The sequence below is a fragment of the Acipenser ruthenus genome, chromosome 5, assembly GCF_902713425.1.
Source record: "Acipenser ruthenus chromosome 5, fAciRut3.2 maternal haplotype, whole genome shotgun sequence".
Lineage (NCBI taxonomy): Eukaryota > Metazoa > Chordata > Actinopteri > Acipenseriformes > Acipenseridae > Acipenser > Acipenser ruthenus.
Genome location: NC_081193.1, coordinates 66,490,675 through 66,502,865, shown reverse-complemented (window position 1 = coordinate 66,502,865; position 12,191 = coordinate 66,490,675). Strand labels below are relative to the sequence as shown.

The following is a 12,191-nucleotide window of genomic DNA, read 5'->3' as shown; positions in this document are numbered from 1 at the left end:
GGCGAAATTGTGCTAATAAAGCATGACCAGAGGCTGTCTAAACTGTGCCTGTTTAGGATTATTTTCCAATACATGCACCAGCAAACCAAAGCATGCGTGAGAGAACCGATGCATATGCCAGCAAACCAATACACATGCCAGCAAACCTATACACATGCCAGCGAACCAATACACATGCCAGCAAACCAATACACATGCCAGCGAACCAATACACATGCCAGCAAACCAATACATATGCCAGCAAACCTATACACATGCCAGCAAACCTATACACATGCCAGCAAACCAATACACATGCCAGCGAACCAATACATATGCCAGCAAACCTATACACATGCCAGCGAACCAATACATATGCCACAGTAAACCAATAGATATGCCAGCAATATGAATAACCATTGAATTTTTTTTTTTCCTGAACGGCACCTCATACAGCTGCGTGTAGTACAGTGACGTTTCAGTACACCACGAGAAAGCTTTTTTTGGGGCAATGTGTTTATATGATGGAGCGCACGCTTACAGATATTGGCAGCGTGTTGTTGTAGCTTTTAAATGCATTTGAATTAAACAAAGCAAGCTTCATAAACGCAATGCTTACCGGCCGTTTGTTTAAAATAGCCGAAGCAATATTCAAACCGAGCTGGTTATTGGCAATATCAAGAAATAACGGAAAGTACCGTGACAGATATTAAGAAAGCAGAACCAGGGAGGCATGGACTTCTAGAGTTAAGAAAGAAGCCATCAGTTGCAGGTTACTGTACATTTTACCGTTTGTTTTGTATTTAAGAAAAAAAAAGCTTTGTGTGGAGATGGCCTATACTAGCAAACCGCATAGCAACACTGTATTTGAGCCTAATTAATCGTGTTTACATTTGCTTACTTTTAAAGCAAAACATATCCACGTGTTTAAAGCAGTGTGCGTGTTGTTTTTGTTCACTAACCTATTTACTGACGTGTAAATGCTTTTTCTATAGATGTTCGTAAATCCGACTTTCACATATTCGCCTGTACCCCAATCCACAGAGGTTTGGATATGCGACGTTGTACTGTACTAGCTTTTTTTTTTTTTTTAGCTAGAAATAATACTGTCACGTTAAACATACAGGCATCAACGGCAATTCATTTACACTTCTAATGGAAATTAAACTTTGGCATAATAAAAACAATAATCACAATATTAATCAAACATAATAATTATATTAAGTCTGAAATACCTTATATTAATATTATAAGTATAAATAAAGAATCCAAGAAAGGTGATTAATTACTAGAGGCATACCTGAATGAGTCTAGGTGTCCTGAAGGACAGATGATGATCAGCCGATCGGTGAAGAATCTGGGAATGTGAAGAAGCCGGGATGACAATCGGGAGAGCTCAGGATTGTCTCACTCCTCGTACACTCCTGACAGATTACGGATAGTTTCATACAAACCGCAATTCCTTTAAAGCCATTTAAACTCTACTGCGCTCGAGTTTAAATGCGCGTGCAGGTGAGATGCAAATTACAAAGTTCCGTTGTCACAACGTCGTCACAACATTGCTGCGATGTTAAATTGTTAGCTGGGTTTTGACTGACATTTCTACTCGAATACAACCAGTAAGCAACGTTGCTACAACGTTTATGCAACTTTATGTTCGACACGACCAATTGCCGTACCTTCCAGCAATGTTGTATATAAACATTGCTACAATGTTATGTCTCACACAACCAAATCACAACCACCCAGCAATGTTGTGTGTTAGACAGATTACTGTACTTTTTCATAGATTTTTTTTATTAGTGTCTTAAATATTTTTAACCGCATACAAGCTTGTTTGTTTTGATTACTGTACAGGTGATTGTGGGACATTTTGAATGTCAGGTTATTGTGTGGGAGTTTATACCGTCCATCGCTTACTGCGGGTGAATCACGTTAACACAAACCCGCCCGTTCTATGTAGTGGCGACTGTACTTTTAGTTTTTGTAAATGTTCTAGGGCAATAAAGCTTAAAACAAATATTGTAATGTCAATTTAAAGATTTTTTTTTAATATATAGGTAAAATAGTACATTATCCCAGAAACAAAGCAATATTTGTTTGTCGTTCTTAACTACTGTAATTAATGGACTCTGTTGCATTAATCCTATAGCAAACTCTGATGCCTCTTGCTGCTTGTGCATGTAACCTTGCTGCTCATAATTGTACTTACAATACCACTCAATGAGTGTCACGCATGCAACCAAATACTCACTAAAACTATAAATCATTGTCTACCCTTTTTTACTGTGGGTCATCCACTTTTTCTTCTGTAGGTCATCTGTTTTGTGTCTTTCATCTCTATCCATGTTGACTTGATCCTCTCAAATCCCAGCATCCACAATTATGGACCTGTAGTTTTTATCTCCATATCAAACATGCACTGATGAAAGCAGAGGGTCTGGGTAGCTGGGAAAACAAAAACTCCATTTAAAGTGCATACTTGCTTTGACTGGGTCATTTTAATGTTCCTAGTTGACAGTTATGACCATGGTCTATTTTTGTTCACTTGGAATATCTACTGTATTTTATTGTCCAAGAACTAAATGATCTATCGCTTTGTTTCTCCATGTACATTAAGACTACAGTAGAAGTGGTCAAACTGAATCCTGGACTGTTAGCATAGTGGTTCTAAACGCTTGTCCTCTACTACTAAGTTCTTCAGATACTATCCCTAAGTGGTTAGGTACAAAGACAATACAATGTCACAATGGTATAATTTACTTTAACAGAATTCATTGATACAATTACAAATGAAAAGTAAAGGGATATCCTAGCACTGATGTAAATGGTATTGCAGCAAATTCACACAAATCACCTGCAGGGGCCATACTACATTTTATAAATTTGTACACTCAAAACTTGTGGGAAAACATTTCCTCACCATAGGTTTTATTCCATATTAAAAGGGAATAATGTTTTTTTTAATAAAGTTGTATTGAGAACAGTGGTTCGTTAAGTTAGCCAGGAAGGCAGTGGAAGAACACACAAACTCTTAAGCAGACATAACAATGAGCTAAAAGAAAATCTAGAATCATAAACAAGATGTCTGGATGAGCAGTATGAGCAACATTTCCCAAACATTCCACACAGAAGATTGAAATAACACTTGCTTATTGGGTTAAAACATGAAAAAAAAGAAATACACTAAAACAAAGCTGACCTGAATGTTTGTTTTTCTTTGTTTTCCTAAATAACCTGCATTCTCAGATTTCTACTGGAATTTGAAGAAATAACCAGCCTGGGTAAAGGTGGCTTTGGGAGTGTTTACAAGGCGAGAAATAAACTTGACAAAAACATGTATGCTGTGAAGTGTGTGAAGTATGAAAAGTAAGTGTGAAATATGTGCATTTTGAAGTGTGTTTAATGATATACTTATGATATACAGACGATACACCATAAACATTTGTAAAATACTGTAGTTATTCCAAATCTTGGAAGGTTTAATATGTTTTTTGTACTTTGTCTATGGTTTGAATTATTAATATTAGGGCTATAGAAAGAGAAGAAAACAAATTTAATGACCTTGAGGTTTAGAGAAAGTGTGAGTGGGTACTTTTTTTTACATTATTATTATTATTTATTTTTTTTTTTTTTAAATGTACCAGTAGGACCAATTTTTATGTGACTCCTTATCTGGTGAGACACTGAACCAAGGTCCAGTCGAATCAGTGCACGTTAAAATCCCTTTGACATTTTTTGAAGAACAGCTGGTTGGTAACACTGGTTTTATGGATAAATTACAATTCAATTCAATTAAGTTTCGGTAAAATGAGGCTTAAATTCCCTAATCCCTGTTAACAGGATCAGAGCATCCATGGAAACAAGATGTTGCATCTCAGTGGGTTTATATGTCTTCTGCTGTATATGTGTGAAACCTTTATTATCAGAACAGTACCAGGGTTTGGTTATAAAAACAATTTCTTCCAGCAGTACGAGTGTATGTTACACTTTTTTTTTACATGTATCTAGATAACCACTTATCCAATTGTGATTAAACTTTCTAAGGACATTCTTATTGAGAGTATCATAACATGGGGTTGTATGGAGTCTGTATTTCAATGTGCATATAGTGGCTGTTGATCATGATGATATACTTTTACATGATACTAACAGCTCTAATTTTGTATGTACAGCTGTGATGTGAATGGATTTCACTGACAACTGTTTTTTTTAATTCTCTCTTTAGAAAGGCTGAGCGTGAAGTTGCAGTATTGGCACGACTTGAGCATGACAACATTGTACGCTATTCTACTTCATGGTTTGAAGAGTTACCAGGAAAACTGCTGGAAACATCTGAAAGCTACAGCAGCTCAAGGTAAAAAAGTTTCTTCTTCACTCCAAGTAAATTTAAATTCTGCATCTTAGACAACTCTGGTCCTATTTCCAGTAAACTATACATTTGAACTTGATCTTTTGCTACTGATTTTATTGCACTTTACAACTGCTCTTACCTGTAATGTGATATTTTGTAATGTGATACTTTGTACTGTGATATTTTGTAACAATTGTAAGTCACTTAGAGCTTTTTCAGCCCAATGCAGCAGTGATGGTACTGATCTTCCAGAGACTTCTGGACCTGATGGCAGTAGCATCTCAGGTTCTCCCATTAGGGCTCCTACACATGCACCCCCTCTAAGCCTGGTAACCATAGGGTCCTTCAACCTGTCTTGGACCGGCGCCGCCTGCTCATAGTGTCTGTTCTGGAAGCTCTCTCACAGTGGAAACAACTGGCTTATTGGCACAGTTCTGGGCAGTGTCATGAGGAGAGAGGTGGTGACCACAGACCCTAGGGTGGTGCAGTCGACTATGGCCAGGGGGTGCAGGGCGTGTGGAAACCCCTATGGGAGGGTCTCCACATAAATATTTTGGAGTTGCGGGCAGTTCATCTGGCCCTGCAACAATTTCCCGGGATATACAAGGGAGACGCGTGTTGATTCCCACGAACAACACCACAGTGGTGGCTTATATCAACCACCAGGGTGGTCTCCAGTCTCCCGGTCTCAATCGTGTTGCCTGAAAGCTTTTGGGCTCACGAACATCTGTTTTCAGTCAGAGCAGTTCACCTGAGGAACTGGGCGACGGGCCTTCTCTTGAGCGGCGGCCCCCCATAGTGTAATGACGACTTTACCCGGAGCTTGTGAACCTCATTTGGGAATTCGGATGTGCAGAGATAGATCTCTTCGTGACCAAGTAGTCCACCCATTGTTCTCACTGGTATTCCCTAATGGAGAGTGGTCACCTGCTCGGCATAAACGCACTGGTCCACAGATGGCCGAAGACTCTGCTCTGCTTTTCCATCGTTGCCACTGCTTCCACTGTGCTTGGAGGCAAGACCGGGCTTGGGTGCTCTTACTATCCCCGAAGTGGCCCAGGAGGACCTGGTTCTCTGCACTGGAACAGCTCCTGTACGGTCAGCTGTGGGAGTTGCTGGCACATCGCGACCTGCTGAGTCAGTAGCGGGGCACTCTGTGGCATCCAGACCCAACAGTTCTGTATCTCTGGGTCTAGACCCTAAGCGGAGACATTTGAGTCACCTATTATTTGACAGGGTTATTTGACACGGTCATTGTTACCCTTCAGAATCCCAGGGCAGAGTCTACATCCTCCCAGTATGGCTACAAATTAGGTGTTTTCCAGATGTGGTGTCAGTTGCTTGCACTGGACCCCACAACTTGCCCCATAGCAGATATACTGCAATATTTGCAGGAAGGGAAATCTCCCTCCACATTTAAGGTCTACGTGGCAGCTATATCAGCTTGCCATATTAAAATTGACTTGGTCTCCCCAGGAGCACACTTCCTGGTAGGACAGTTTTTAAAGGGTGCTCGGAGGTTAAGACCCCCTAGAAAGGACCTTGTCCCTCGCTGACCGCCATTCAAGTCCCTACATTCAGCAGAGCTGAAATTCCTGACCTTAAAGACAGCTTTCCTGCTTGCTATTACCTTCACCAAGCGGGTAAGTGAAATGCAAGCATTCTCAACGGCGAAAGCCTGTATGTTTTTTGCGGAGACCAGAACTAAAGTTATTCTGTGCACTAATCCTGCTTTTCTCTTTAAAAGCATTTCTGTTTTCTATATCAACCAGTCAGTGGAATTGGATACCTTCCATCCACCTCCTTTCCAGTCTGACAGGGAGAGAAAGCTCCATACGCTCTGTCCAGTTAGGGCACTGGCGTATTATGTTGACCGCACCCACAGTTGGCGGAAATCTGAGCAATTGTTTGTTTGCTTTGGGTCTAAGTTCCTCAGACAAGTCCTGTCCAAACAGCAGCTGTCGAGGTGGATTGTAAACATGGTCAGGATTACATATGATCTAGTCAACCTGCCTCCACCGGGAAAGGTCACTGGTCACTCCACAAGAGGCCTTGCAACCTCTTGAGTGTTTTTCCAGGGTGCATGTGTTGCAGACATTTGCAACGCTGCAGTATGGGCCACGCCTCATACTTTTACCAGATTCTACTGACTGAATGTCATAGATCAGCAGAACCCTGGTTTTGGGACCAGAGTCTTAAGGGCAGCCACGCATTATGCCTTTTAATACACTTTTATTGTGTTCAACTTTAAGTCCTGGGGTAGTTAGCCACACACCTTATTAGACTTCTGGTGTTAAATGCTGAGGTTACTCAGCAATATACACTGCATGATTGCTCTCTCTCACTGTACTGTGGACCATATGCCATTGACCCTTTTTTTGGTCTTCGGTTAGAATTCTAAAGGCAGTTTAACTTGTATTTGAAAGGGAATGTTAGGTCATCATCATAACCCTGGTTCCCTGAAATAGAAATGTAACCATTACCCTTTAAGATCTCTGCATTTAAAACTCAAAATTTCGCCATTCTACACCTAGACCTACACTACGAGCTGGGTCTGGGAAAAAGCGGGACCAAGCGGAACTCTGAACTCTTGCCGAAAGCACTGCTGTCGAGGCTTCAAATTCACTACCATTGCTTTTTAATAAAGTCTAATACAGTCTATTATTAAATTATTTCCCCACACATTATAGAATCATATATATTTGAGTAAGCATGTTTTACATGGGATTGATCTGTAATGAATCTACATTTCCAGTTTCAAAATCAAGATTTCAAGTTTTAAACACAACATTGAGTTTCAAAGTTGAAATCTCTAGGGTTTTTTTCTCACATGGCCCTAGGGCTTTTCCTTCGAACACAGCTCTAACAAATGTATGTATTTTTTTACTTGCAGCTCGGACCCCAGTGCTTTACATAAATACCTCTTAATCCAGATGAAACTATATGAAAAGGGAACATTGAAAAACTGGATTGATGATAAAAATCACTTAAAGACAACAAGAAGCAAAACTGATGCTTTGAAAATATTTACACAGATGGTCGATGGAGTTGAATATATTCATTCAAATAATCTGATTCATCGAGATTTAAAGGTAACTTTTGGGCTTTATCTTGTGCAAACTTACTTTTTCTATTAAAAGCATAAATTACTGTTTTTAGTCAGAGGAAGGCATAATGGTTTGTTTTCAGGATGTTGGACTGGGAAGTGCTAAATTAACATAAATTGCCATTCCTTTTGCCAGTGTCTTATAAAAAATATATATGCAAGATACATTATTGTTCAGTTTGCATATAGAATACAACTTCACTGGTGTTTTCAGAGAGAGAGAGAGAGTACAGATAATTAAAAGCAAACAACTCTATATCCAAGGAGAATCGGGATCCAACAGGTTACTCATCAATCACTAGAAATAGTTAATGAAGAAGAAAAGCAATTGTAACTAAAAACTCACTTTTAATAATTAGCTACAATGTTTTGGCTTCCGCCGCCTTCAGATACTCTACCTAGCTATTTCTACCAATTTCTCTAGTGGCACTTCTTGAAACTTTGCCTCGAGAGAGTTGTCGATGAGATGTCAATAAGCTCAATGAAATGTCAAAAATGTTGGTACATAAGATGATGTCATTTCATTTTCAGTATTCTCCAGGAAAGATTCTTAATCCATAGGTGTATTGTTGCATATTCACTCGTGAGTGGAGGGGGAAGCAGGTGTTTAACTTGTCCAGTAGACCAGAGAGATGTGCCAATAACTGGGGTTTGATCATTTCTCCACTTGCGAAAGGAATGTAACAGCCCAAACATGTCTGTAACCCCATCGTTGATACAAATCTTCCAAAGTTGCAATTTTCTATTAAATGCTTCCATTTGTTCATGCTGGACAATGACATGAGCATCCCTGCCCTTCACTGATTGGTTTAGCTTGTTCGCTTCTCTAAAATGTCTGCCAGGTATCCCAGTTTCACCATCCACATGTCATTTTTGAAGAAATCTACCCTTTCGTTCTTTTATTTTTAACAGCTTAGCTCCTCCCTTAATTCAAACCTGCAACTTTACATTTTGCCCTGAGATAACCATCTTATTTCAGCATGCATATGCACCAACTTCCACATAAAACGCAGCTACACATCTTGAATTTGTAGCCCTAACTTTTATACAATTAACAATTGTTACAGACCGATGCAGCTGTCCCAGTTTTTCCCGAAGAATGCATAAAATCATCCAAAAGCCTGAAGATATCCACTGCCTTGGTTGTTTCGGTTAGCTCTTCACAAAACAAGAAGTATTCAACAATTTCTTTATTCCAAACATAGAGTACACAAACAACTGAATGAGATATGCTGGCAATATCAGTAGACTCGCCCTTCTCCATGTATTTCTCTTACTGTCCAAAACACATGCCATCAGGGGCACAGGAACTAAGGGTGCTGACTTGAAATACAGTACTGTGCACCTCCTGGTGCAATGATAAACCCTGCTAGTTTCGTGAATTTTATGAGCTGTGTAAATTCTTCAGCAGCACCACCATCTAAAAACAGCTTGTCACAAGTGCCACCAACTCGGGGTGCTGGTTTGTAGAACAATACTTAAAACACACGTACACAACACTCTGGATGCGCTAGAAGTCCATTCCCTCATGAAAAAAATTAATCAACAATCGCAAGTCAACCTTTGGAGCCTTCTGACTGTCCTTGTGTGCAATGACAACTGTAAATAAAATACATCTGTTCAACCTGATTTTACAAGTAAACATTTCTAAATTGCAGTAATTAAGTGGATCATAGCATTATGTGCTACTTTTCAATTTGTTTGGAAGTCTAAACGTTTTGTGGTAAGCATGTTATAAATATTGTAACAAGGACTGTGGTTAAAGCATTTTTTTACTTATAGATAAACAGGTGTTGAGTAAATGATATCCCAAAGTAGTAAGTAGACATGCCGATTTGGATGAAGAACAATTAAATGAACTGGAAGATAGCAAAAACAGAAAAAATACCAATTTAAAAAAAATAATAATAATAATCACTGTCTTTATACTCACTCACCCCAACTTTGTCACTTCAAATAATGTATTTTAGCAGTTTGTAAACGCTAAGAAACACAAAAAGACAGTTCTGCACATTATCCTCCCCTCTCTGACACAGACCTTGAACAATTTACTGAAATTCGAGACGGCGTTGAATTTATTTTTATTCCTCATGTCTGTTGTTCTCAAGCAGTGTCTCTGCACTGAGTGTGTCTTTTCAAAGGCAATGTGCACAGTATCAAAAATAAAGATGTACTTTCTTTTACATGTTTTAATTAAATTAATTTACTTGGCTTAAATTAGTGTGTAGTTCAGTTATAAATGGGACTATTTTATTGGCGTAAGGATATTTAATAAAAAATAAAAAAATGGTTCGCTCTGAACATGATTTATGCTTTTTTTCTTCAAATCCACTGTTTTACCTGGATTATAAATGCAATAAGGCCCTTCAGGGTGTCCATATACGTCGAATATATGGACTTCTCTGGGGTTGGAGGCACGGTTATATCGTTATATGGCATCAAGAAATTGTCAGCGATATTAAAAAAGGCCAAGAAAAAAATCCAACAATTTGCAAAGGAGGTGGAAGACAACAGAGCAGTAAAAACAGGTGTATCATATGCAAAGCTGCTGATGAATTTGATAAAGCACTCCATAAGCGGCGTGCTGGTCATAGAGAAGGCAATATTACTGTACCAACAAATGCATCTAAACAAAGGTTAGGCAGATTTCAAAGCAAGTACAGGCAATGTTACTAGTTTAAAGTAAAATAAAGGACTACGTTAACCCAGCTTTTCCTGGGCATTTCAGTCTGTGTTTTTGCTACAGCTACAGTTTGAATAATAAGTTAAATTTAGCATTTTCTCTTGTATAGTATGTTACCACCTTAGTACCATCTATGTCACAGTGTTCTTTGAACATTCATCTGTAAGTCACTGCAACCTTCAAACCATCAGTCTACCTAGCTATTTCCAGTATGCTTTCTGAAGAAGGCAGAGGCCAAAACGTTGTAACTAGTTATTAAAATAGTGGGGTGTTCAGTTTATGAATTCCTTTTCTTCAAGTATTTCTAGTGATTTATGAGTATTCTGTTGGTATGAGTATCAATTACTTTTCTTGCAAGCTAGAAACCAAATCAAATTGTTGTTTTTATTCAACCCTGTTTTGAATATTGTCTCTTTTTGCGTACAGAAATACAGATAAAGGATACATTAGTTATCAATCATTGCTGTTATTAGTATTTTAAATAAATTCCCTGTGCAGTAACAATGTTAATTCCCTTGCTGAGTTTTTAAGGTTTAACAGATTTAAAATAGTAGGATTTAAAGCTTCATATTGAACAAAAGGATGAGCATATACTGACATTGGTTATTTAATGGCCTACATTATTTTCAGGAGGTACAGCGTAGTTGTAAAGTGAGAAGCAATGTAAAGTTATCACCTGTGTTACATGTTAAAAATACACTATAATGTTACAATAACAAATGTCATTTCAGAATGTTGCAAGTAACACCTGTTTAATTTGTTTTCTTCTTTAGCCTAGAAATATCTTTTTAAGTGAGGATGATAAAATAAAAATAGGGGATTTTGGACTTGCGACTGAAATAATCAATGAAAACGATGGCAACTCACTCCAAAGGACTAAGCGCACAGGAACCGTGTCATATATGAGTCCTGAACAGGTAACATGTCAATTAATTTTTATTGTCTTAATTGCAGCCTGCCTGGTAGTGGTTTGTATATTTAAACAAGCTTATCAGCTTTCCATTTTTTTTCTAAAAACAAAACATAGTTTTATTTTATGATTCCCTCAATGAAGTTTTGTACGGATGTTTTCACTCATATTTTTACTTCATGTTTACAAACCATTTTAAGAAAGATGTCATTCTACGTTATGTCCACGAAGATGCTTTTTTTTTTTACACAAATCTCATTCTTGTATTTTTTTAACAGGAAAACCAGAACAAATATGAAAATGAAGTGGACATTTATTCCCTAGGATTAATTTGGTTTGAACTTCTTTGGCGGTTTAAAACAGAAAGTGAAAAGTTCCATGTAAGTTTTCTTTCCTTGACTTGAAAACATAAGATACAACTCCAGAAACAGTTCTACATCTGTGCCATGAAAATGAAACACTGGGTTTATGATTGTTATGATGAAATGGGGCATGGTGGAGCAAGGCCAAAAGCCACACTGGCCTCAAAGTGAAATTAATAATCAGGAGGATACTTTTAAAAAGTATGTAAGATGTTGGTTCGAGCAAAAACGCTAAATATTGTGGACACATTTTAAGGGTTTACAGTAAATTATTATTTAACCTAGGACACATACAATACTATTAAATGCGTAGCATAGTTCATTTGGTATAATTTAATTAATTACATTTTGTCAGTGTTTTTTGGTATTAATCTTAATGATCTTATTTAATAGACCTAGAATTTTGTCTAGTTCATTGGTATTAGTAGATTCTAAAAAGTAGTAGAAATCTCAAAGCCACTAGTTTTTTTTTTTGTCAAATTATAATGTCATTTTTAGCATGTGACAGAGATTTGTGGAAATGTCCACTAAGGGTATATAAGTTGTATGTTATGCTCCGTGTTATGTAGAAGTTTGTATTGAGAGGCAGTCCTGATTGTGTTTTAGAGCCTGCAGTCTAATACACAGAAAGCATGTGAATGAGCATGGACAGCAGGATCCAAGGAAAGGAGTCCGGCAGTTGAAGAAAAGCACTGTAACGATATGTTATTCTTTCATAGATGTGGAGCAAAATAAGGGGTCGGGAGTTTCCTGAAGAGTTTCGCACACAGTACAGTACTGAGGTAATAAATTTGGTT

The 12,191-nt window shown here is 38.0% G+C and overlaps 1 protein-coding gene across 7 annotated transcripts in view; it reads left to right on the top strand.

Annotated features, from left to right (window-relative positions):
* LOC117403092 (interferon-induced, double-stranded RNA-activated protein kinase-like) overlaps positions 1-12,191 on the top strand; it is a 48,399-nt gene that overhangs the window by 33,268 nt on the left and 2,940 nt on the right. For all 7 annotated transcript variants that reach the window (XM_059024400.1, XM_059024402.1, XM_034005014.3 and 4 more), the window contains 6 exons: positions 3,229-3,348; positions 4,208-4,336; positions 7,227-7,425; positions 10,896-11,039; positions 11,311-11,412; positions 12,114-12,176. In XM_059024400.1, coding sequence (XP_058880383.1) covers positions 3,229-3,348; positions 4,208-4,336; positions 7,227-7,425; positions 10,896-11,039; positions 11,311-11,412; positions 12,114-12,176 — 757 coding nt within the window. The remainder of the gene's footprint in view (positions 1-3,228; positions 3,349-4,207; positions 4,337-7,226; positions 7,426-10,895; positions 11,040-11,310; positions 11,413-12,113; positions 12,177-12,191) is intronic.